General features: G+C 37.0%; 3 protein-coding genes across 6 annotated transcripts in view; all 3 read left to right on the forward strand.

Moving 5' to 3' along the window:
- Positions 1-342: 342 nt before the first annotated feature.
- Positions 343-4,192, forward strand: ppp1r3b (protein phosphatase 1, regulatory subunit 3B). Of its 4 annotated transcripts, none has more exons than XM_016506137.1 (2): positions 343-475; positions 2,331-4,192. In XM_016506137.1, the coding sequence occupies exon 2, from the start codon at positions 2,362-2,364 to the stop codon at positions 3,241-3,243; it is 882 nt and encodes a 293-aa protein (XP_016361623.1). In that variant the 5' UTR covers positions 343-475; positions 2,331-2,361; the 3' UTR covers positions 3,244-4,192. The 4 variants fall into 4 exon arrangements, with proteins under 4 accessions (XP_016361623.1, XP_016361622.1, XP_016361624.1 ...); XM_016506136.1 differs by lacking the exon at positions 343-475 and adding an exon at positions 513-823; XM_016506138.1 differs by lacking the exon at positions 343-475 and adding an exon at positions 514-775.
- A 693-nt stretch (positions 4,193-4,885) lies between these two features.
- Positions 4,886-9,928, forward strand: LOC107703509 (3'-5' exoribonuclease 1-like). The gene is made up of 7 exons (XM_016506140.1): positions 4,886-5,231; positions 7,365-7,525; positions 7,594-7,810; positions 8,062-8,145; positions 8,752-8,861; positions 8,951-9,065; positions 9,266-9,928. Exons 1-7 carry the CDS (start codon positions 5,148-5,150, stop codon positions 9,506-9,508), a joined length of 1,014 nt encoding a protein of 337 aa, XP_016361626.1. The 5' UTR covers positions 4,886-5,147; the 3' UTR covers positions 9,509-9,928.
- An 877-nt stretch (positions 9,929-10,805) lies between these two features.
- The window catches only part of LOC107703587 (malignant fibrous histiocytoma-amplified sequence 1 homolog), a 30,986-nt gene continuing 14,710 nt past the window's right edge, over positions 10,806-27,081 (forward strand). The window contains exon 1 of the mRNA XM_016506272.1: positions 10,806-14,114. Coding sequence (XP_016361758.1) covers positions 11,267-14,114 — 2,848 coding nt within the window. The 5' untranslated portion in view covers positions 10,806-11,266. The remainder of the gene's footprint in view (positions 14,115-27,081) is intronic.

The raw sequence follows: 27,081 nt of genomic DNA on the forward strand, positions 1-27,081 counted from the left end.
CGTTTACCTCCATTTATTTTTAAGGCAGTCGACAACGCAGTAACAACCTCAACGACGCAATGTAGAACCAACAACCTTTTAGCCATGTTGTTACAACGTTGCTAAAAGGTTGGCTACGTTGAGGCAACGTTCTGTGTTTGTTGGGTCAAAATGTTTTTTTTTAAATGTTTGTTTCTTCATTTGCATGTGCTGTGAGGATTTGCAGCGCGTTTCTTCATTTGCATGTGCTGTGAGGATTTGCAGCGCGTGTGTTGTCAAACTGATGAAGATGTTTTCTTAATTTGCTGGTGTTTTTTCAATTTGCATGTGTTTTCTTAAGTTGCAGCGCGTTGAGCTCTCTCGGCCACCGTACGCACATGCCGCCGGTCGCACATCAGCACGAGCGTATTACTCTAGTGAGCTGAAGCTGTATTCATTAACAAAAAACACTGGGCTTGCTGAAGAAGTTTGAACCAGTTCAAATGCCGTAACACAGGTATGCATTCACTTATGCTCTCAACTTACAGTTGATTCGTGTTCCAGCACGCAGCGGGTTTTTTTTTTATCTAAGGGAGGGAGGAAACTTTTATTAAACACGGTCGTGCCCAAGGAAACGGCTACAAACCAGGAAGAGCATGATGCAGAGCAACAGATGATATTAGGCTTAACGCTTTTTTAATAGACATGGAAAAGGAAAGCAATCTTGCATAACATTGGGATTTAAAAAAAAAAAATCAACGATTAAGAGAGGAGGGGTTGATCAGAAACAAAGGCAGCAGTGAGATATAGCGTGATGGTATGTTGGACCAGGGCGAAATTTGCAACTGCAAATGAGCTCCAACAGGTGCGAAACTATTTGATTCTAAAGCTGATTGCCATTGCCTATTATTTCAACTCACTATTTTCTGGTTTAATCTAAAGAAAATCTATCTCGCTTTACCCAGACAGACCGGAACAATGTTTCCTTGTTCCTGACTTTATAGTTAACGTTATAAAAGCTAGTAGATGAGTGTTTTAACACGATTTTTTTAAGCAATATTTGTCTCAGACGTTTTGAAATTATATTCCCATATTTGTCTAATACAAATTAAAGTTGTTTTGAAACGTATTGCTTATCTTTACATTGTGTAGATTAATGTCAAATTACAAAGAGTGCTGTTACAACCAACCCACTGCTGGACGTTTTAAATTGTGTACATGAGCTTATTGTGGTAATTACAGAATGTAGTGTTAAAAGATATTTAAATAGTTTAACATTGAATGGAAATTTAGAAACAAATACAGAAGTAGACAAAACAAACTCTCAAATCTTAAAACATACCTGTGTATGGGTTAGTTATTCGAATTATTGTGGCAAATATAGGCCTGTATGCTACAATCTATATATGGGACCAATAGAAGTACACTGTAAAATAGTGTCCCTATCTCCTCAGCCATGACATTTCTAGCAGATTTTCATGTAGATGAAACGCTTGTAGATGGGATGTTATATGTTTTTTTTTTTTTCCCTGTAAACCAATAATTATTAAACAGTCTTGCATCATCTACTCTAGAGTTGCTCAGATCTTGCCCTGGAGGGCCAATGGCCTGCGTAGTTTAGCTTCAACCCTGATCAATCACTCATGAACAAGCTAATCAAGGTCTTCAGGATCACCACCGGTAGGTGAGTTTGATCAGGGGTTTAGGTAAACTCAGCATGGATTACTTTTCAAGTAATCCCAAAGACATCGGTTTTGCTGGTTCAGGTGTGTTGAATTAGAGCTGGAGCTAAACTCTGCAGTGCTGTGGCCCTACAGGAACTGAGTTTAAGATCCCTGGGTTAAACTGGTAGTGTTACAGCTCACCCCGTGTTACAATACTCAGCAGTCTAAAAAAATTAAGGTCTTTTCTAAACAAAATTTCCCTTTTTAGTGACTCTTAGATTGTATTTCGTCAGATAATCAAGTTCTTTGTCTTTTAAAAAATTTTGAATGAAATATTTTACAAATTATGAACACTAGAGGGTGCTCAATATCTTTTGTAGTTCAGTCTCTTTGGTTCTCAATATGCTACTCCATATCCCCACTCCGGCCTCGACTAAGATAAACTTGTTTGACCCACTTGCTGCAATCTTTTGCGTAATGTTTAATTATTTGACTCTCAGTCTATATTAAGCCCTGTTTGCTGTGCATAATGATTTAATTATTTTATACAGAGTATATGTTAAGGATTTCATGCTGTGCTATATTAAAGTACAAGTGTGAAATTTGAATTAGTCAAATATGGGAAGATTTCATCGGCTTTAAACCAACATTCACAGACCTTTCTAACTGTATTAATGTGGTTATTGATATACATTTCTGCATTTTCAGTGCACGTGGCTGCCGTCCCAACGAACCCACCATGCCAGTTGAACTCGCCATGCCGATTTATCTGACAAATGAAGAGTTCCTGAACCCAAGGTTGTCTAAATGCAGCAGGCCCTTGCGGCCATGTCTACACCAGTGTCAAAGTGCCAAACTTAGTTTTGGCTCTCCTAGGGAGCAGTCAGGGTCAAATGGGGCCAGCGCACCCATGGCGATACCTGGCTGGGCCAAAAAACGAGTATCTTTTGCTGATCACAACGGCCTCGCCCTGACAATGGTGAAGTTCTTTTCTGAATTTGATGATCCCATTGATGTCCCAACCAATATCGTGCAGTTTTTTAGCTCTTCACTGACACTGCCAGAAGGGAAGGACAGGTTAACCCTCGACTTTGACCAGCCGTCTGCAGATTACTTAAAGTTTCGTCAACGTATAGAAAATGAAAACATCTGCCTCGAACACTGCATGCTTAAGGAAAAATCTATAGCAGGCACGGTCAAAGTCAAAAACCTTTCCTTTGAGAAGGCCGTTAAGCTTCGCATTACGTTTGACACTTGGAAAAGTCACACAGACATAGAATGCCAGTACGTAAAGGACACTTACACTGGCTCAAACCGTGATACCTTTTCATTCGAGGCTACTTTGCCTGATCAGGTGCCTCCACATGAACGCATTGAGTTTGCCATTTGCTATGAGGTCAATGACTTAATGCTCTGGGATAACAACCAAGGACAGAATTACAGAATCGTTCAATCAGCACTAATGAAGAATTCAAATGACTTGATCGGTGACCATCAGCGATATGGTGTGTGTGATTGGGACGTTCATTTTGACCGATACGGCAGCCCCAGATGCTCTCGTGGAATCTTTCCCAATTGGCCAAGCTATGCTGGATATGAAGACATTGGGCCGTATTACTGAGAATCTGCTTTTGGGGCAGTTTATCCTGCATACATATCCATCAGACATTGTGATAAATGCCTCTTTAAAAAACACAGCAACTTTGACGTTCTTTGACCAAGGACCTGTTGGACTGTGAAGCCATATGGACACTTGAGATGTTTATTGTCAATAATATTGGATTATATTGTGCAATAGGATGAGTTATGTTTTTAAAAATACTGTTCATGGTGCTATACGAATGTAATTATGAGGGTAAATTTGTTTGTTTTCCAGTGCCTGTCAAATGCATTGATGCTAGTTTCTGCGCAGGGTTGTGTGAAAGTTCTCGAGGTTGATTTTGGGTTTGCGTGGACCTTTATAAAATGATAGTGTTAATTAAGTCTAGGTAAATCTGCAGGCCAGTATATGCTAAACTGTAAATCATGATCATAAAATTTCAGTTGAAATTAACTTCTTTCTTGAGAGCAACAAATGGTTTTGATCTGAAAAACCTTGTTAAGAGCAAAGACAGGATGACCCAAAAAGAAATCAGTGTTTTTCCCAAAAGATGTGAGACCAGAGTTGAACTGGATATATGTATGCAAATTATTTCATGTTTTTGTTCTTTCCTGAACAGCTCATTTTAATGTAAAACTCAAAGTATTTACATTTCTGTATTTTAATTGATTATGACTGATTCTCACTATGATTGACTGCACAACAGGATTATGATATTAGTGATGTAAGTTAATATGTAATGTGTACCATTTGTTCAAGGTAATGCATGCACTTTAATTTGTTGTTTAATTTCTTGTCACCCATTTTAAATTGCATTGTTTGAGTGTGAATACAGGTTTGCCAGAACCACTTTAAAGACACTGTAAAAAAAAGTTCTCTCAATGGTATTAGGTATGTTCATTATTTGCATTTTAATGCAATGTTTTACATGTTCATAGTCATTGAAACTTCAAATAAAGTATTGGAGCAAAAAATACTTATCTGACTTATCCTCTCTAGAAGTACAACATAAAGACAACATAACCTTGTTGAAAAAAAACAGCATATGCTGGTTAGATATGTTTTGATGCTGGGATGCTGGTACTTTGCTGGTTAATGCTGGTCCTTTGCTGGTTTATGCTGGTCCTTTGCTGGTTTAAACTGGTCCTTTGCTGGTTTAAAATGGTCCCTTTGCTGGTTTATGCTGGTCCTTTGCTGGTTTAAGCTGGTCAAAACATACCTAACCAGCATATGCTGTTTTTTTTCAACAGGGAAAGTTGTGGTAAGACATGTTTGTCATGACCTATAGTGTCATGTCAACACTGTTTAAATGTTTGAATTTGTAATGTTTGGATGCCAAAATTAATACACTTTTTTTTTTTTTTTTATAACTAGCATTACCAAGGAAAAATTAGATAGATAGATAGATAGATAGATAGATAGATAATATTGCAAGTGTTAATACTTGTCTTAGTTGTCTCTGCATATTAACCTCAGATAGGAGAATGCACACAAATTACGCACTTTGAGAAAATGTTTATTTTGGAATTATCTGAAGGGGGCTTTTATTTTTCTTTAATGACGAGTACGTAAACAATATAACCATGAATAAACTGTTGTAACAAAAATAAGTAAATAAATAAATAGTATGGGGCTTTTATTCTACAATTGTTCGACCTTTGCAATGACGACTTCCTGTGGACTTAGAAACGTCAGGTTAGCGTGTGTTACTTGGCTCATGTTTAAGAAACTGTAGCTAATCAGAAGTTTAATTCTTTGCATACAGGGGCTAGCTTTAAGTACAATGTACAAAAAAAGAAACTTGAAATATATAGACAATCATTTAGGGTTGTAATAATTCGACAGGAGAGGATTACATAAGAGACACCTAGCGTAAACGCGCGAAACCAGATGTGAGTGTGAAATTACCTAAATTGTCAAAACTGATGGAGTCGCAGAAGAAGAGCAGTCAACCTGCAAATAAGACTTCAACGTCTGAGGAGGATAAAGAGGAGCAATGCTGCGCTAATGTGAGTGTCTAAACACTGACAGTCTAGTTTTAGTGACTGTCGATAACACGTAATATTATTGACAGTAATGTTTATGAGTATTGCTCTGGCTAAGTAATGAAAGGCAGCCATTCTTTTTTATGCATAATATTTGATTATATTTTTGTGGGGGTTTCAATCACCATAATTTATAGTACAGGTCAAACACATTTTTGGTAAATTACTAAATTAGTTAGAAGTGTTAGAAATGTTGTCAGTAATTAGTGACCTTGTTGTGTGATTTTAATAAGCTGTGACGAAATATTTCTCCCACATATATGATTGCTGTGTTAGATTTCAGAGTGTCAGCTTATGTTAGGTGTTGTTTTAACTCATATTTAGCACAAATATGTATTATTTAGTTGCTTTTAACTGTTGAGGAATAGTTCACCCAAAATGTAAATTTGCCAAAGAAAATGTATTAACCCTCAGGTCATCGAAAATATATACGAGTTTGTTTCTTGTTGCTCACCAATGGATCCTCTGCAGTGAATGGGTGCCATCAGAATAAAACTGCTGATAAAAACACCACAATAATCCACAAGTAATTCACAGGACTCCAGTCTATAATTTAATGTCTTGTGACGTGAAAAGCTGCTGTTTGTAATAAACAAATCCATCATTAAGATGTTTTTAACTTCAGGCCGTCGCTTCTGGCCAAACTGGAGTTGTGTGGATTACTTGTGGATTATTGCGATGTTTTTATCAGCTGTTTGATTTAAGATTTTCAAAATTCAAGATTTTTTATTTGTCACATACATGGTTATATAGAGAATATATGACCAGCAGTGAAATGTAAGTCAGGTCCGCTCCATGGACAGTGCAATTATTAAAGAATACAAACACAAGAAAATTATATATAAATATAGTTATGGAAAAAGTAAGATATAAAAAAAAAAAAGAATAAAATAAAATGCGCAGGACAGTATACTGTAGACTTAATAAATATTAAGATGAGCAGGAATATACAAGAGAAGAATGTGCAAACAGGTTGTACAGGGTAGTTACATAGCAGCAATAGAGGTAAAAACGTAAATAAATAAATTATTACATAAATTGCTGTGTGCAAGTGGCAATGTCAGTATATTAAGTGTCTTTGTACAAGAGAAGAATGTGCGAACAGGTTGTACAGGGTAGTTACATAGCAGCAATAGGGGTAAATAAATAAAATATTACAGAAATTGCTGTGTGCAAGTGACAATGTCAGTATATTAAGTGTCATACTGATAATTAAGTGAAGTCATGTTGGTGTTAAGAGACTAAGTTTGAGTTTAGGAGCCTGATGGCCTGGGGGAAGAAGCTCCTCCTAAGTCTCTCGGTTTTTGCCATCAGGCTACGGAAGCGCTTACCAGATGGCAGCAAAATGAAAAGACAGTTACCAGGGTGGTTGGAGTCCTTGATGATTTTAACAGCTCTGCTTTTGCAGTGTTTGAGGTAGATGTCCTGTAGAGAGGGGAGAGCAGACCCTGAGATGCGCTCAGCTAAGCGCACAACTCTCTGCAGGGCTTTGCAGTCTTGACTGGAGCTGTTCCCATACCACACTGAGATACACTGAGTCAATATAGATGTGGAGCTGTGGGAAGACACGCAGTCATGTGTGTAGAGAGAGTAGAGCAGAGGACTCAGGACATAGCCCTGTGGAGCTCCCACGTTCAGGGTGATGGAGTTGGAGGTGAACTGGCCTACTTTCACCACTTGAGGTCTACCAGTGAGGAAATCTAGAATCCAGTTGCAGAGTGAAGAATTCAGGACGAGGTCCATGAGTTTAGAAGCTAGCTTGATGGGACTATAGTATTGAAAACTGAGCTATAGTCGATGAATAGCAGCCTTACATAGTTCCCATTGCTGCTGTCGGATGTGCATGTGGGAAGAGTGCAGGACGTGAGAGATGGCATCTTCAGTAGATCTGTTGGGGCGAAGAGGGTCCAAAGTATCAGGGATGGAGGAGCAAATGTTGGAGACTTATTCTGACGGCACCCATTCACTGCAGAGGACGTAATGCTACATTTCTCCAAATCTGTTCTGATGAAGAAACAAATGCATCAACATATAAGGATGAGACAACACTAACACTAAACAACTAAACAATGTTTCAATTTCTTTTCTCACATTTAGACTTCCTGTGAAGAAAATGAGAAGCAGGAGCCTTCATCACCAAAACAGGGAGATTTCAGTGATCCGGTATATAAAGAGATCGCAGTGGCAAACGGCACCATCAACCGAATGAACAGCGATCAGCTGCGTGCAAAATGTGCTGAGCTGAAGCTTGACACACGGTACTGAGAGTTTTTATTTTTTACATTTGTTTTACCTGCCATTTACTCATACAACCATTTCTTTTCAGGGGAGTTAAGGATGTCCTGAAGAAGCGCCTAAAAAGTTACTACAAAAGGCAAAAACTGATGCATTCAGCTGCTGCAAATGGGAACATTGATGTATATTTTGACTACATCTGTGTGGTGGATTATGAAGCAACATGTGAAGAGAATAACCCACCTGACTACCTGCATGAAATCATTGAGTTTCCCATGGTGTTGATAGACACACACACCTTGGAGATTGTGAGTTGGTGAGGGAACGGTCTGGCACATGTGTGCTTGATTCTTGCCAGCCAAACATGATATCATACAGTGTATTTAGTGAACTGTTTTAGGATTGATCTGCTAGTTGTGAAAAAATTATTTTATCTTGTGCCAAAATTAATCATGATAGATCTTCACAAAGTCACAGTGATTGTTAAGCCCATGAACACTAACACATAATACTTTTCTTCATTCTTATTTCGTTTGTAATCCCATTTCTATCATTACAGGTAGACTCATTTCAGGAGTATGTAAAGCCAGTGGTGAACCCACAGCTCTCTGAGTTTTGTGTAAAACTTACCGGAATCACACAGGCAAGATATATGAACTGCTTACTGAATTAAAAAACAATTTAAGATATATTCAATAATACCAGTCAAAAGTTTGAGTTTTTTTGTTTAAAGACATTATTATATTAAAGTTTCAAAAGTTTATTTTTCAAATTAATGCTGTTCTTTTGAATTTTCTAGTAATCAAAGACTGATAAGCATTGATAGTAAGAAATGTTTCTTGAGCACCAAAGCAGTATATTAGAATGATTTCTGCAGCATCATGTGACACTGAAGACTGTTTAAAATGTAGCTTTGCCATCATAGGAATAAATTGCATTAAAAAAGAAGATAAAAAATATATATATAAAGAAATTAAATTATTATAGTATTTCACATTTCAGCACTTTTATTCAGCACTTACTGTAATTACTTTTTTATTACTATATTATTGATCAAATAAATGCAGCCTTGGTAAGCATAAAGAGCCTTTGTTCAAAAATATGAAAATTGTACTGACCCCAAACTTTTGAACAGTAGTGTATTTCATGTGCCATCTATATAGTTCTATGTTTTAGTCTAAAATTGAATGGAAAGCAATTGCTCAAACTCTTTAATTTTTTGTTTCTTCACTTCTTTTTTTTTTTTTAGAAAACGGTGGATGAAGCGGAAACATTCCATCAGGTTCTAAAGCGAGCAGTTTCCTGGCTACAGGAAAAAGAACTTGGCACAAAGTACAAATATACATTTTTGACAGATGGGTAAGGATGAAACATATTTTAAGCATGTCTAATGAAATTTAATATGCAGAACAAAATACACTGTACAGCTCACTATCTTGTCTGTGTAGGTCATGGGACATGGGAAAATTTCTTCATACCCAGTGCAAACTGAGTTGCATCAGATACCCACTGTTTGCCAGAAAATGGATCAATATCAGAAAGTCTTATGGAAACTTTTATAAGGTTTGTTTTCATGTTAATTTTCCTTATGATTCCTTGCAAAGTCACGGAAAGAAAAATCGGAATGAAAAAATTTGTAATTGGATGTAAATCAGGATACTTTAAAGCTGAGTATCTGATGTTTTAAATAAGAAGTTGGCTTTGGATTTTTACATTTGAAAAAATTCTGAGATTTTCAAGAGTCTCATGTTTGTTTCTTTCAGGTTCCTCGTACTCAGACAAAACTAATCTGCATGCTGGAGAATCTTGGTATGCAGTATGACGGACGTCCCCACTGTGGTCTAGATGACTCCTGCAACATTGCCAGAATTGCCATTCACATGCTGAAGGACGGCTGTGAGCTGCGGGTGAACGAGTGTTTGCATTCAGGAGAACCACGCAGTGTGCCTATCTCTGCCCCTATTGAAGGAGCCCCAGCACCTCAAACCCCCAAGAAAAGAAACTAAAATGATCATTTGAAAGACTCTTTCCCAAAAATAACATTGCTTAATGTGGACAAATATGAAAACCTGTCTCAATGTGAATGTAAGATAATTGGGACAAACTAATATGGGTTTTCTTAAAATTGTTCCAGTAATGTGCACAGTTTCTTTTCTGCAAAAGTTTACACCATAGCGGATCAGGGTTTGGATCAGTGGGGTGAGGCTGAGCTTTCACTTTACTGCAGATTGGGTTTATGTAGTGTATTCTGAAACTTGCTCCTGATAAACTGAAACAATAGTTTCAGGCAAAAGGCTTTTTTCAAGCCTAACTGATGGGTGATTAATACTTGCAATACTGCTTTGCATTGCTTTTTTAATTCATGTTGCACATCCAATGGAAAAACTCAATTTGTATTCATTTGTCAATAAACATTTTTTATGATGCCACTGTACAATATTATTTTAATAAGAGATATCATTTTATATGTTATTCCTATTTGCTTAAGATCCAGATACAATTTTCAAGTGTACTACATTTTTGTTAGTTAAACTCTTGTGTACTCGGGTACTTTGAACCTTAATAGTCTATGCAAAGTTTAGATATGTTTTGGTTATGCAACAAGATTGGTCAACACAAAGTTTACCGTTTCTGTCCACCATATCTAATTTTCCAAGGCCATGCAATAACAGACAATTAAGAATGAACTGTTAACACAATCACATTTATTCTAATGTACTGATTTTGTTTTAAAATGTTTTATTAGTGCATGTAATTATGTAATTTCTCTTACTTTCTAATGTTAATATTTCTGTTCTGATTAGATACACGTTAGTTTAGCAAAAGTAATGCAGCTGCGCATCATGTCCAGTAGATGGCGTCAAATAACACTTCTCTGTAAATAATTGTAAACAACACAAGGAGACAGGCGGGCTTATTCGCATGAATTTGGTTTGTTTCACTTATCATATATTTTGTATTTCATTCCAGTTTGCTTGTACAAAGACTAAAGTCCCTTTCATATCTTAGGCAAACAGGATCCAGCTGTATCTCATGTGATGTTTTAGATTAGAAGCAAGTTATTATTTACATTGGGTGGCGGACGGTCTCATAAACATTATGTTATTTACTGTTAGTAAAACCAAAACAACCGAAACGAAATTACTTTAACATCCCATCTTCACTGCACGCGACGCTACTACGAACGCTATTATCAATACCGCAGTTAATACGCGACGCGTCCTTCGTCACCACCCAGCTGATCAATCAAAGCGTTTGTTTATGCGAGCGTTGCGTTGCTGGCGCGTAGAGAAGGTGGGGCTCTGAAGCAGTACTGCTCCTGTGAACGTTCACTGCTGGCTGCATGCGCAGAGAATAGACGGAGACACACAAGGGAAGACTACAGCAGCCACCACTGCCCTTTCATTCTAACCCACTGGATATGTCTTAGATTCTTTCTCTCATGTGGTATCAAAGGACGCGCTGGCGGAATCGCCAGCCACACGAACTGGGACTTTTGATGCGCGCGTGCGGTTTTTATTCTGCTGTCTATGGCGCAGATAACGAGGATGCGTGAAAGAACGCAGCCCAGCCCTGTTTTCCTGAATGCGATTGAACATATTTTCGGATGAAGATGAAATCGGCATGGTCTAAATGTTGGTTTCATCTGGATTGCTGTGCGCAGAACCCGAATCGATAAAGCAAGTGAAAGCAGCACAATGCTGCCTAGTTGATTGATCACTGTGCTCAATGAGAACAAGAAGGAGGAGCACGGCTTCGATACGATGGCTGAGGAGAATAACCTGAAGACAGCTAGATTATGGAGGGATGCTGCTTTGCGCTCCAGGAAGCTGAGGAGCAATCTGAGACAGCTGACTCTCAGCACCAAAAACTGCCATAAAATTACATTACCCGAGGACATAAAGGAGATCGAGGTCCTCAATCTGGGCAACAACTCTCTTCAAGAGTTTCCAGAGGGACTGGGCTCAACCCTGACCAGGCTTCGCATCCTCATCCTTCGTAGGAACAAGTTTGCAACTGTTCCCACTGCAGTATTTCAACTTAGTCAGCTGGTTGAATTAGATATCAGTCACAACTGCTTGAACCACTTTTCAGAAGATATTGATCTTCTCAAGGGGCTTAAAAAGTTGTGCATCAGTCATAACAAAATCCAGTACCTGCCATCTCAGATTGGGACTTTGCAAAGTCTGGAGGAGCTTGATATCAGCTTCAATGAGCTGCATGATTTCCCCAGGTTCTTTTCACAGCTCAGGAAGCTCAGAACTCTCGATGTGGATCATAACAAGCTACAGCGTTTCCCTTCTGAAATACTTGCCCTCTCTGATCTGGAGGAGCTTGACTGCTCTGGGAATAAACTAGAGGGTCTTCCGGGTAACATCATGATGCTCCAATCTATTAAAATCTTGTGGCTCAGCAGCACTCACCTCTTGTTTTTGCCTGAAACGTTTTGTGAGCTGCAGAACTTGGAGAGCCTGATGCTTGATAATAATTTCCTCACAAACCTGCCACAATCGTTTGGGAAACTGCAGAAGCTGAAAATGCTCAATCTCTCCTCAAACTCTTTTGAACATTTTCCTCAGGTTATTATCAAACTCACCAGTTTGGAGGAGTTGTATTTAAGCCGGAATAAACTGACGTTCCTCCCTGAGGAGGTAGGACAGCTGTGCAATCTTGCTAATTTGTGGTTGGACAATAATAGCATAACATTTCTCCCGGACTCTATTGTAGAGCTAGGGAAATTGGAGGAACTGGTTTTACAGGGTAACCAAATCGCCATCCTCCCAGACAATTTCGGAAAACTTGCCAAAGTCAACATTTGGAAGGTGAAGGATAATCCTCTCATTCAGCCTCCGTATGAAGTGTGCATGAAGGGGATCCCCTACATAGCTGCCTATCAGAAAGAACTTGCACATTCCCAACCTGCTGTAAAACCCAGGCTTAAACTGGTTTTGATGGGTCAGGGAAATGCAGGGAAAACCACACTCAGGCAGTGCATTGTCAACAAACCGTCAGATGCCAAGATGGCTATTGGATGTAGGGGTATTGACGTGACAAACTGGGTTGCGGATGCAGATCGGAGTCTTACATTCATTGTATATGATTTATCTGGTAAACAGAACTATGATCTTATCAAACCCTTTTTCCTCTCTCCTGGAGCACTTTATGTTTTGGTGGTGAATCTGAAATTGTACACATCGAAGAGCTTCTACTCCCTTGTTGGCAGTTTCCTTCACTTGCTCAGTGCCAAGGTGCCACATGCAGTTGTGTGCGTTGTAGGGACCCACTGTGACTTGTGTGAAGAGGTCGAGGTTGAAGAAAAGTGCCTGGATATTCACAGACAGATTTCGCTCCAGGAAAAAATGGACACTGAATGCCTACAAGTGCTTGCCCTGCAGGTTGACGAAGCCCTTGAGCAAGGTTATGATGTTCGGACTTCTAGCCCCCATGTTCTCTTTTATGGGGTCACGGATAAAAACATGAGACGTAGAAAGTCTCAGTTGCAATATATGCTCAACAATCGACTACAAATCCTGTCTCCCGTGATTTGCGTCAGTTGCGTGGTGGTGCAAAGAAACATCCAGCATTTGAAAGAGAAGCTCATGTCTGTCGCCGATCACAGGGAGATTTTTCCCAATCTTCACAGAGTCCTGCCAAAATCATGGCAGATGCTTGAGGAACTGCATTTTAAGCCACAGGATTTATGGCTTTCCTGGTGGGATTCGGCCCGGTTGGGTCTTCAGGCTGGGCTGACGGAGGACCGCCTGCAAAGCGCGCTCTCGTACCTACATGAGAGTGGTAAACTTTTGTATTTTGAAGACAGCATGACGTTGAAAGAATACGTCTTCCACAATCTACCCCGGTTTATCGCCATCTTGAATGTGTTTTTTCAGAGAGACCTCGCTGCAATGCTTGAGAAACTACAGGCTGAAGGAGATGATGGAGGTAATGCCAGGTCTACGCAGATGCATGGTCACGTGGAGGGTTTTCTGTTGCACGGCCTATTGCCGTCAAATGTGATTCGATTGCTGCTCAAACCCCTGGTACAGACACAGCAGGACTTGCACCTGATCATGGAACTGCTGGAAAAGATGGGCGTCTGCTACTGTGTCAACAAACCTCGCAGCAAGCCACTTAATGGGGCCATCGTCTGGTATAAGTTTCCCAGTCAGGTCAGCAACGAGGAGCCCCATCCTGAGGCCTCGGCCAGTGGGGGGTCGTCGATCCCTGGTCAGTTCTTCTCGGTTGAGCAGCTGCAGATTGAATACAGGTTTCCTTTCTTCACCCCTCTTGGACTTTTTGCACGGTATAGCGTGCAAATCAACAGCCACGTGGTGCAACGGTCCGATGGAAAACATCACATCTTTGCCTATCGGGGTAAAGTGCCTGTGACGGTGAGTTACCGGCCCTCTCGGAGCCGATTGCAGCCTGAGACCCTCTCCATTTCCAGCCATGCATCCTTGCCAAATATCTGGACAGCTTGGCAAGCCATTATTCCCCTAGTGGAAGAGTTAAACGTTCTTCTGCAGGAATGGCCTGGCCTTCACTACTCTGTGCATGTCCTGTGTTCCAAGTGCCTGAAGAGAGGGTCCCCCAATCCACATTCCTTTCCAGGTTAGTGTTCAGATTTGATTGTGCTTGATATCATGCGTTGTTCCTAATACAATTTGTCACCATAATTGCTTATTGCCACCACATATCTGCATTAATGTTAAAGAATAGTTCACTCAAAAATTTAAATTCCAGGTTATTCTGGTCTGGGTTTATTGCCAAGTAAACACTGTACAATAAGGGGTGAATCAGCGTGAAATTAAGTCATTTTGGGATGGATCTAGGCTAAACAAAGAATGAGCATGGTTGGCCATGACAAGAGAGAGGGGGGTGGTCTCGCTGGGTTTGAAGCCACACCTAGAAACACAAATTAGCCTGAGCTGTCTGCTGTGCTGCTGAGAACACAGACTTGCACATCCACAGCAGTGGAGAGGGTCACCATGGTAACATCATATGCCTTTCTTCATGGGATGCAGATTAGGTGCCGTAGCCACTGGCATATATAGTATCCTAGGTTCCGTATATTTATTTTTAAAGTAAAAATAAAAAAAGAAATAAAAAAAGAGAAATATTCAGAAATATTCTTGGGGGTCTTGTATTCTGTAGTTTTGGCATGGAGTAGGTGCCATTATTGTATTTTGTCATTTGAGCTGTACACAATTTGGGGTTATGGAGTGTGTGGTTACAAAATATTACATAAATGCATATACACTCTTAAAAATAAAGGTGCTTCACGATGCCATAGAAGAACCTTTTTGTCTAAATGGTTCTATAAAAAACCTTTAACATCTGAAGAACCTTTCTGTTTCACAAAAGGTTCTTTGTGGCGAAAGAAGGTTCTTCAGATTACAAAAAGGTAAGAAAGAGAGGGTTCTTTAAAGAACCTTTGACTGAATGGTTCTTTGTGGAACCAAAAATGGTTCTTCTATGGCATCGCTGTGAAGAACCTTTAAAGCACCTTTATTTTTAAGAGTGTAGGTTTGGTTCACCTAGGCCTTGTTGTCTTCAGACTTTATTTATGAAGATGTCACACACCTCTTCAGTTTCTAAAAGTGTAAAATGTTGGCGTGAATTCTTTCTGGCAAACGACATAGTTATTCTTAGCTTTAAGTAGCTCACTGAGTGATATTTATGTACGTTGAAATTTGTTGTTTTTATATTTAGTGTTGAAACAGGCACATTTTGAGTGTTATTTTAAAGATTAAATGTTGTTGGCTTATGTTAGAGACATACCTCATTGAACACACCATGCCCATTTTGCCAAATAACAGTCAAAGACAGCATTTACTCAAGCTAGTGTAATGAGGCCCAGTTTCATTAACATTACATTCGAATGGTTTCACACCTGAAAGGAAATGTGTTTTATTATGATACAAAGTACAATGACTCCATAAAATACGTAGTGACTTAAAGTGTCTGAATGTCATTGCATTAAATAAAAAGTCTAACCAATTGAAACTTTTAAATGAATGATGCTAAACCTTTTCTCAGAACTAATTTTATTATTATTAACATTTTGATCAGTATATCTATTGTTTGATCATTGAAAACATATCAAATTCATTTTTGTGAAACATTTGTGCACTATATTACTTTATAATAAATGCTACTTGTTTTTTATTATATAATGTAATGACAATCATATGTTTTTAAGTGTAGTCTAAATGTCCAAATATGTTTTGGGCCCATTTAAAAAAAAAATAGTCAGGTACTATGTCGTTTGTGCATTACATTGTGCATATTCTCAAAAGGACTAAAGTTATGATTTAATGTTGCTAATTATGCATATATAAAATATTTTTTATGTTATTCTTGGCATTCTTCTCCCTAAAGTCTTTGTTATGCAACATATTAATGTTTTACCTGGAAATCCTGTAAAATAGACCAGATGCTATGGCTCATTAGATTTACAGTAATGTTTTAATCTTCTAATGAAAGAATTATATTTTTATGATGTTTAAATAGCTGTGCAGGATGTTCTCTTATAGGCTTGACAGCTTGGTTCCTGAAGTCACATTATGAGACAGGTTCAGGTGGGGCAATTCCTGACTCACAATAGTTCTTAACAGGAGCTCACAAGATGTAAAGGCCCTGTGCCATGGTAAAGACCTGTTTGGCCTGCTTAATGAGTGCATTAGCTTTTAAGTACCCATTGTTATTGCAGGCTGGATTAGTTGAGCTCATTAATGTTAATAGATATCGACTGAAAGCTGTATTTGTGGTAGGGATGCCAATCTGTTTCTTCGTTTTACCATATACAGGTTTCTTGACCTAAGTAAAAACAGAACAACATGTTTAGCAGCAAGGTTTTTTGATCCTACCAAATTTAGGCAAGATATTTTTGGCTCACTTGCATGTTGATTTAGTGCTGAAGCTCCACTCTCTGACAGACTAAACACAGTGTGATGGTCACAGGCAGTTCTCCTTTACTTAGCAGAGTTCAGAGACCCAAAACCACTTTCTTTATGGATTTATCCTGATCCAATAGCAGATAAATGAAGTTTTTGAAATCAGTGAAGTCTTGTATGCTTTTTATCACAATTTAGCATCTCTCCGTCTGTCTGTGTCATTTTATCTAACTATGTAGCTATCATTTGATCAGTCTATCTATCTATTGTTTATTATATCGTTCTTTTTATCTATCTTCCTTTTAAGGCTTTTGACCTTTTCAAAAATGTCAATCAAGGTTTTGTAAAAACCATCATTCATAGTTGATCTTGACAAACATTGCTTTTCTTGTTAAAATGGCAGTGATATGAATTGCAATTAATTTTCATTACATCCCTACATTCAGTGCAATTCTGCATCTTGTTTGTACCTCAATTCAATTCAAATTAAGGACTTTAACTGGAATTATACCTCTAGTGTGTGAGAGCTTGTTTGGGTGTTCATAATATGTCAGGTGACCGGTCAAACTGTTTTACGTCTCAAACAACAGTCTGGAAAGAAAAGCTGGTGAACGTGTTTTGCAGGTGATGTGAACTTGTTGATTTGCACATGCACCTGTTCTCTTACCTCCTTTTCTCCTTATTTAGTGAAGCAGAAGTTTACACATTTGGATTCAAGTATTAATATAACGACCTTTTTTTGATAACCAAGTCTCTATTAATACAAGCAGGTTTTTGAAATAGCAGATTTGTCCTCCACATCCTTTTAAGCGCAAAGAATTGAAGTTGAGTAAATTACTTTTGACAGGCCACAGTTGGCTTGAATGGCCTGTTACATCTATTTGGCATCTTCAGACAGGACTTGGAAATAAGGTAAAAGCTGGCATAACCTGTTTGTCAGTGAACTCAAATTGAGATGGCATTAGGTACAGTAGCTTCTCTGACCCATTTAGAAACGGAGCCAACTGATATTTAGTCTTTTGGCTCTTGGACTGGGTGTTAGAAATAAGAGCCCTATGGTTGTTCCCTGAGCTAAATCCAGTCACTGCACATCAGAGCTGGCCGAAGCACCTGCACTGTCAGCACACTGTACTTAAGTCACAAAAGTTGCCTGTATCAACTGCCATTGACCGTACATATGATGGTGATGGTGGAGTGTGTCACTGTGGTGCCAGAAAGTATCCATGTCAACAGTCAGGACGGCAAGTCTTTTTAGAAGCTTTTCTTAGCAAAAGCTCTGCCCCTCACCTTTTCGAGTGACCTCTGTTTGATGTGAACCTTGCTGGTATTTTGAGATATTTTAGACGCCACGTTCAAGGCCGGTGACAAACTAATGATGGCAATTCTGTACAAAGCAGTTTAAATGAAAGGTTTTTCAATATTGCAATGTCAGAGTTTGAGTTACTTTATTTATTTTATTTTTATTTATTTAGTCATTTATTAGACACTTTTATCCAAAGCGACTTACAAATGAGGACAACAGAAGCAATCAATTGTAGTATTAAAACAACTAAAAACAGATCCAAAGCTAAAACTTTATAAATAATACCTATACACATTTTTTAAATAAAGAGATGACAAAAATGACAAATGCATACAACAAAATTTAAAAACTTAAAATTTAAATGAAAAACAAAAAAATAAAGCTAAAAACAATTCAAAATATTAAAGAACAAAAGGTATAAGAGTATAATAATGATTCTAACATAACACTAAGCCAAACACACAAAAAACAACTACATATGTGAATGTACAACCACACACGCATACATATATACTGTATATGTACATACACATTTACAAATTCAATATATTGTATATATTGTATATATTATTTCATTTCCATTTAGTTTGTTGAAGTATTAAAATAACTCAAATGAAATCAAACTAAAAACTTAATAAAAGACCTATACAGACATAATAAATTCAGACATAAAGAACCTTTGACTGAATGGTTCTTTGTGGAACCAAAAATGGTTCTTCTATGGCATCGCTGTGAAGAACCTTTAAAGCACCTTTATTTTTAAGAGTGTAGGTTTGGTTCACCTAGGCCTTGTTGTCTTCAGACTTTATTTATGAAGATGTCACACACCTCTTCAGTTTCTAAAAGTGTAAAATGTTGGCGTGAATTCTTTCTGGCAAACGACATAGTTATTCTTAGCTTTAAGTAGCTCACTGAGTGATATTTATGTACGTTGAAATTTGTTGTTTTTATATTTAGTGTTGAAACAGGCACATTTTGAGTGTTATTTTAAAGATTAAATGTTGTTGGCTTATGTTAGAGACATACCTCATTGAACACACCATGCCCATTTTGCCAAATAACAGTCAAAGACAGCATTTACTCAAGCTAGTGTAATGAGGCCCAGTTTCATTAACATTACATTCGAATGGTTTCACACCTGAAAGGAAATGTGTTTTATTATGATACAAAGTACAATGACTCCATAAAATACGTAGTGACTTAAAGTGTCTGAATGTCATTGCATTAAATAAAAAGTCTAACCAATTGAAACTTTTAAATGAATGATGCTAAACCTTTTCTCAGAACTAATTTTATTATTATTAACATTTTGATCAGTATATCTATTGTTTGATCATTGAAAACATATCAAATTCATTTTTGTGAAACATTTGTGCACTATATTACTTTATAATAAATGCTACTTGTTTTTTATTATATAATGTAATGACAATCATATGTTTTTAAGTGTAGTCTAAATGTCCAAATATGTTTTGGGCCCATTTAAAAAAAAAATAGTCAGGTACTATGTCGTTTGTGCATTACATTGTGCATATTCTCAAAAGGACTAAAGTTATGATTTAATGTTGCTAATTATGCATATATAAAATATTTTTTATGTTATTCTTGGCATTCTTCTCCCTAAAGTCTTTGTTATGCAACATATTAATGTTTTACCTGGAAATCCTGTAAAATAGACCAGATGCTATGGCTCATTAGATTTACAGTAATGTTTTAATCTTCTAATGAAAGAATTATATTTTTATGATGTTTAAATAGCTGTGCAGGATGTTCTCTTATAGGCTTGACAGCTTGGTTCCTGAAGTCACATTATGAGACAGGTTCAGGTGGGGCAATTCCTGACTCACAATAGTTCTTAACAGGAGCTCACAAGATGTAAAGGCCCTGTGCCATGGTAAAGACCTGTTTGGCCTGCTTAATGAGTGCATTAGCTTTTAAGTACCCATTGTTATTGCAGGCTGGATTAGTTGAGCTCATTAATGTTAATAGATATCGACTGAAAGCTGTATTTGTGGTAGGGATGCCAATCTGTTTCTTCGTTTTACCATATACAGGTTTCTTGACCTAAGTAAAAACAGAACAACATGTTTAGCAGCAAGGTTTTTTGATCCTACCAAATTTAGGCAAGATATTTTTGGCTCACTTGCATGTTGATTTAGTGCTGAAGCTCCACTCTCTGACAGACTAAACACAGTGTGATGGTCACAGGCAGTTCTCCTTTACTTAGCAGAGTTCAGAGACCCAAAACCACTTTCTTTATGGATTTATCCTGATCCAATAGCAGATAAATGAAGTTTTTGAAATCAGTGAAGTCTTGTATGCTTTTTATCACAATTTAGCATCTCTCCGTCTGTCTGTGTCATTTTATCTAACTATGTAGCTATCATTTGATCAGTCTATCTATCTATTGTTTATTATATCGTTCTTTTTATCTATCTTCCTTTTAAGGCTTTTGACCTTTTCAAAAATGTCAATCAAGGTTTTGTAAAAACCATCATTCATAGTTGATCTTGACAAACATTGCTTTTCTTGTTAAAATGGCAGTGATATGAATTGCAATTAATTTTCATTACATCCCTACATTCAGTGCAATTCTGCATCTTGTTTGTACCTCAATTCAATTCAAATTAAGGACTTTAACTGGAATTATACCTCTAGTGTGTGAGAGCTTGTTTGGGTGTTCATAATATGTCAGGTGACCGGTCAAACTGTTTTACGTCTCAAACAACAGTCTGGAAAGAAAAGCTGGTGAACGTGTTTTGCAGGTGATGTGAACTTGTTGATTTGCACATGCACCTGTTCTCTTACCTCCTTTTCTCCTTATTTAGTGAAGCAGAAGTTTACACATTTGGATTCAAGTATTAATATAACGACCTTTTTTTGATAACCAAGTCTCTATTAATACAAGCAGGTTTTTGAAATAGCAGATTTGTCCTCCACATCCTTTTAAGCGCAAAGAATTGAAGTTGAGTAAATTACTTTTGACAGGCCACAGTTGGCTTGAATGGCCTGTTACATCTATTTGGCATCTTCAGACAGGACTTGGAAATAAGGTAAAAGCTGGCATAACCTGTTTGTCAGTGAACTCAAATTGAGATGGCATTAGGTACAGTAGCTTCTCTGACCCATTTAGAAACGGAGCCAACTGATATTTAGTCTTTTGGCTCTTGGACTGGGTGTTAGAAATAAGAGCCCTATGGTTGTTCCCTGAGCTAAATCCAGTCACTGCACATCAGAGCTGGCCGAAGCACCTGCACTGTCAGCACACTGTACTTAAGTCACAAAAGTTGCCTGTATCAACTGCCATTGACCGTACATATGATGGTGATGGTGGAGTGTGTCACTGTGGTGCCAGAAAGTATCCATGTCAACAGTCAGGACGGCAAGTCTTTTTAGAAGCTTTTCTTAGCAAAAGCTCTGCCCCTCACCTTTTCGAGTGACCTCTGTTTGATGTGAACCTTGCTGGTATTTTGAGATATTTTAGACGCCACGTTCAAGGCCGGTGACAAACTAATGATGGCAATTCTGTACAAAGCAGTTTAAATGAAAGGTTTTTCAATATTGCAATGTCAGAGTTTGAGTTACTTTATTTATTTTATTTTTATTTATTTAGTCATTTATTAGACACTTTTATCCAAAGCGACTTACAAATGAGGACAACAGAAGCAATCAATTGTAGTATTAAAACAACTAAAAACAGATCCAAAGCTAAAACTTTATAAATAATACCTATACACATTTTTTAAATAAAGAGATGACAAAAATGACAAATGCATACAACAAAATTTAAAAACTTAAAATTTAAATGAAAAACAAAAAAATAAAGCTAAAAACAATTCAAAATATTAAAGAACAAAAGGTATAAGAGTATAATAATGATTCTAACATAACACTAAGCCAAACACACAAAAAACAACTACATATGTGAATGTACAACCACACACGCATACATATATACTGTATATGTACATACACATTTACAAATTCAATATATTGTATATATTGTATATATTATTTCATTTCCATTTAGTTTGTTGAAGTATTAAAATAACTCAAATGAAATCAAACTAAAAACTTAATAAAAGACCTATACAGACATAATAAATTCAGACATAATGTAACTAAAATTAAAATAAATAACAAATACAAATAATACAAATCAAATGACAGTAGTTTATCAGTAATCCTAAAAAATAACACTGACAAACACACATGCTAAAAAACAACAACTTACTTACACATAGTAAGAAATGGTTATAAAAACTGAAACAGAAGTGAAACAAGTAATAGGATGAAGTTATGAGTTATGAAGTTATAGGCTCACTCTCCCAGATATGGTGTTTGATGTTTCTAGGGATGCATGGATATTAAAATTCTGCTTAATACAATGATAACTGATAAATGGCTTATTTGCATTTTAAATACTATTTGTTATTTTAATTTTTTTTACTTATTTGAATAGTTATAAATGTTATTATAATAATAAAATGAAAACATTTATAACATGACTTTTTTTAAACAAAATATTAATATTTTAATAACATTCATTTATATTAAATTACATTTTATGTTATCTAAATAAATCAAAGTAAAGCATTTAAGTCAAATGCTACAAGAGAATTTAGGCATCACAACATAATGAACAATATGAAAAATTTATATTCATTTTAAGATTTGCTATTAACTTTTTAGAGTACATTTTTTTAATTTAGGTATAACTTTATACCAGTTTTATTGTAAATAAGAAATAAATTCATATAAATCTTATCTTATATAATTGAGATTATATTTAACAGTGTGATTAAGTTGTTTTACAGATTAACTTTTTTTTGATGCAACTAATCTTTTTTTAAAATGTAATAATTTGAATAAATACATTTTTAAATCCTACAAGTAATTTTAGGCAGCTCACTATAAGATATAACAGTATAAAAATGGATATTCATTTTCAGATTTTTTAAAAATATAATATTTTAATCCGAAAATATACGATTATTTTTAGATTTGCTAATAACTAGGTGTTATTAATTAATTGGTTTTATTGGTCTTTTAAAAATAACTTTTTCAATATAACTTCAACCAATTTGATGTAAATAAGAACTACATTTAGAGAGCCATTGTTCAGAAATAATCAATGTATAGTTTCTATATGGTTGGGTTTCTTCCCCTTTACATTCTCTGCTTTCAGCCTTTCATGATGTAGTGTGCTGAAATGCTTTCCCTGTCTGTTTGGGTATACAGGGTCAGTCTGATTCCTTTCAGAGATGCTCTCCTGTAATCTTCTTAATGGATTTGACAGGATTACCCCATGAGTGAAAGGGAACCTTAAGGACTGGCAATTAAGTCAAGGCAGAGTTGGTTAAGTAATCACATGCTGAACGGTTACAACTAATTGTCATATAGTCTTCAGTGTCACAGAGTCATGAGTAAGTTCATATGGCATCATATCGTAAGGAAATCAGATGTACACATTTTTACGAAACTACCCTCAGGATAAGAGCTGTTCCCAGATGACTTATGAAAGTGATTTACCTCAGAGGTGCAACAGTGAACATGTCAGAACCTGTACCAAGATAAAACATTATGTCTTTAGAACAAGAAGGAATAATGTATGTCATAAACAACTCAAGATAAGACAGAATTTATGAGATGGATGCATTATGATTCGGATGTTGTGGTTGGATTGTATGTGGCGTATTCAGCCAGGGTCAACAGGAGGTTTGGGTGTTTGCAAGTAGTTCCGATAAAAACCTGCTTCCCTCTATTCTTGCACTGGACCTCCGGAAATTCTGCCTGTGAAAACATTCCGCTGTCGGAATTCTGGGAAATGATGCTGATTTTGAGATTCCGTAATGGTCAGCTGCCACGTCTTTCTTTGGGTTTCCTTGATTTTTATCTGCTCTCACGATGACTTTGGCCGTATCACAAAGGCAGTTTTATGTTTTCCCATTGAGATTATTGCCAAACTCTGAAAGTTTAGAGCAGGAAAATGAAGGACTGTCTGTAAAATATTGAAATATTTAAAGCATGTTTAATTGATGATTTGACAACTTTTAATTGTTCTATATGCTAAATTTTTTATTCCTTGTATTTAGGTGACAGCAGGCAGGAAAGATGGCTATCATATCTAAAAGTGGAACAGGAAACCTGAGGGTTTTTCCAATAATGGATTGGCTCAAATGTCAGTCTCACGTGAGAGTGAAAGTGATATGTCTCTCATTACACGATTTGTGCGATTCTGTGCAGCTAGTGATTTCAAATGCCTGTGTTTCATGGCGGTATTGCTGTAATTTTGTTTAAAATCATGTGTTACGACAATCTCAGGCTGCCATCTGGCTCAAGAAGAGTCTGTAAGCTGTGTGTTTGACCTCCATCTGTATGATTTCATGTTTGTTTAGCATGTTTCAGGCTGAAACCCTGTATTCCCAAGCACCGGAATAATCTGATGCTGTCAATCCTGTTATGTCACTACGTTCCCTCGAGGTCTACATTGTAAGCCTGCAGAATTATCCATGTGACCTGTGCAGGGCTGGATGAGTAGAAGGGTTTGTAATTCATGTGCCTTCTCTTTTAATGTTGTCATCACGAGTCGCATCAGCAGATTCATCTACGTCAGACATCAGGGCTTGAGTTGATAGAAATTAAACCCTCACTCTGCTGATTTTTCAGGACATTTCAGTGCTCAGAATATTGGGAAACATGAAGAATATTGGTGCTATTTAGGGAAGGCCTGATTTTATGCAGATTCTAAGTCTCCTTCTTGGATAATTGAATTGTTAATGATTGTACCTCATAAAAAATCTTTACATCCATGACATAGTTCAGTGTGCATCTAAAAAACCAAGCCAGTCAAGGAAAGTATCATTACTATTAGAGATAAAAAGTACATTAGAGAAAATTGTAGTACCATATTGGTTTTCAGCGGATATTTTTCTTTATCAGTATTTAATTGTGTATTTTCATTTCTCCTGTTTTTACATTTAGATTACTTTTGTCAACATCTGACACTCGCTTGAAGTTGATCTTTAAAATACTAATAATTAAAAAACACTGTTAGCTGCAGTGTTATCCATGCTATTCAAAATATCATTTTTTCATATTTATAATTTTGCGATCCCTAAATTCACTTGTAGCATTTAAAACAACTGATTTTAGTATTTTGTTTTTTTATTTATTTGGACAAAATAGTATGAAAAATGTAATCTGTAGTCATATTTACAACAGCTGATTTCAGTATTTGAGTGTTTTTTTGTTATTATTTTACTTTTTATTTTTAAATAATATAGAATTTTAATACTGGCTTTTAATATCATTTATCAACCATAACATAAAAACGAATTATCGTCTTATAAGCATTTAAGTGCCCCTATTATGCCATTTTTTAAGGTTCCTAATATTGTTTTGGGAGTCTCCTACAACAGGTTTATATGCATGCAAGGTAAAAAAAAAACGCTTTTGTTTTCTCAAAATATGCATTTAATATCACCTCATTTTCCAGCGATTCTCAAACCATTCGTTCGAAGCAGTTCTAAGATTCAGTCTCTCTAAACCCCTCCTTTCCGTGAGCCTACTCTGCTCTGATTGGTCAGATGGCCCAGTCTGTTGTGATTGGTCTACCACGTACAGCGTGTGTAGGAAATTATATATAATATAATTATATATTATTATTGCCACAGTTCCGTATATTGAAAGCTCGATAGAAAATATAAACATCTATTATTTATCATACTTACAGGTTGTGATTCAGTGGAGCCAGCTGGTCCAAACTGGGTACTGAGCCATCTTTCAAGAGCAAGCGTTTTGTGAATCCTGCGTTGAACTCCCTGAGATTAGAAAAGCAGTCGTCAGTAAAATGACATAATGTTAACCACACGAACAAGCTACAGTGGTCGATGATGGGGGCAAGTTGTTCACGGCCGGCCAACATCGAACATAGATGGGCATTATGCAAATGTGTTACCCTGTGACGTGTCAGCTGTTCGGAGTCGATTCTTTCTTTTGGGAGACGAAATAACTTTATTTAATGTGCACTTTCGGCTTTACAACTTTGCAGATCGTTTACATTCACATTCAGCTACACTACACACTGCATGAAAGGTAGTATTCGAAATGACATAATAGGGGCATTTTAACCATAATTTTAATATTGGTGCATTTGAAATACGCACCAATATTAAATGGTCTTCTTTGAAATAACACGAAAATACCATGGTATATTAATATGGTAGTCATACAGTACCATGAACAATATCAAAGTACGAAATATATCAAAGTATTATCATCTCCTTGGTTAAAAACAAAAGTGTACGACCTTCCATCCCAGATCTCCATCATTTTTTGTTTCTGAAATTGTCCTCACATTTTCATGATATATAGACGTATGCTTGGTGTAAGTCAGCATGGCATTGTGACGGTGCCGAAAGCCTTGACACGATTAAAATATGTTCAATGCGCTATCAGCGTTGACACTGTGTAAGCAGGATTAGATAGCAGCTATCACCCTCATCTTGTTTCCATCTCTGTTTCTGTACTGTACATGTTCTTTGGTAGTCAGATATTTACGTTTCTTTTAGCCTCAGCTTATTTTAGCCCTGATCTTAGCCCTGCCTGCAGGCCTTATCAGATTCTGCTCTGCATCTGTTGAAACAGCACTGCAACCTGCACACTTCACCAGAGAATATACCTTCTAAGTATGTACTAGTCAGAAAACAGCATTTATTGTGACTCCAGTCTTATTGATTTGTGCAATTGTGCATAGCTGGAGAACATTGGTTAGTTTCTCATGTGGTATTAATGTAGCACGCTTCATTTGTTGGTTGCATAACTGCTGTACTGCCAGCTGCAGCGTGTTGTAAGTGGACAGATCTGTCCATACGGATGAAGTCCTCCAGCCGTGACCTTTGGCAGTAAAAGCAGCGTGAACTTCCTCCAAACGGAGCAATGCTGCTATTCCTGGAAGCCAGTGTTCGAGGCTGTTCTGTGGTCAAGAAAGATCTTGTGCGACTTGAGAATTTCGGTAAATGTTTATGCCTGCATGGGTGGAATAATTGATGCACTGTTTATAAATATGTCTAATCATTTTGCATCACTGAGTACTGGGTTAAATTTGAACTCCGCAGGAGTGCTGATCTGCTTCACACTTGAATGTGTTAAGCATACATAATGCATGCACTGTACTCATGCACTGTGAAGTAAACCTGGGACAAATGAAAGATTTGCCTTAAAAAGTAAATGAATAAATAAAATACACTTTTAACAGTATTGGCTGTGACATGTTCATTTCAGTGTATTTCAGTTCACTCACAAAGCGTCGTCCTCACTGCGGCTGTTGAATTTTGAGAGCTCTGGTTCTCTCGTTGGGGGCTTCCTGCATCTCTAA

The sequence above is a fragment of the Sinocyclocheilus anshuiensis genome, unplaced genomic scaffold (genome assembly GCF_001515605.1).
Source record: "Sinocyclocheilus anshuiensis isolate Anshui unplaced genomic scaffold, SAMN03320099.WGS_v1.1 scaffold330, whole genome shotgun sequence".
Taxonomy (NCBI): Eukaryota; Metazoa; Chordata; class Actinopteri; order Cypriniformes; family Cyprinidae; genus Sinocyclocheilus; species Sinocyclocheilus anshuiensis.

What these genes read in the sequence shown, in the direction of transcription:
- LOC107703509 (XM_016506140.1), top strand. Translation starts at nt 5,148, where the DNA reads ATGGAGTCGCAGAAGAAGAGCAGTCAACCTGCAAATAAGACTTCAACG. An exon ending in AGGAGCAATGCTGCGCTAAT is followed by an intron (nt 5,232 to 7,364) that starts GTGAGTGTCTAA and finishes TCTCACATTTAG; the next exon opens with ACTTCCTGTGAAGAAAATGA. An exon ending in TATACATTTTTGACAGATGG is followed by an intron (nt 8,862 to 8,950) that starts GTAAGGATGAAA and finishes TTGTCTGTGTAG; the next exon opens with GTCATGGGACATGGGAAAAT.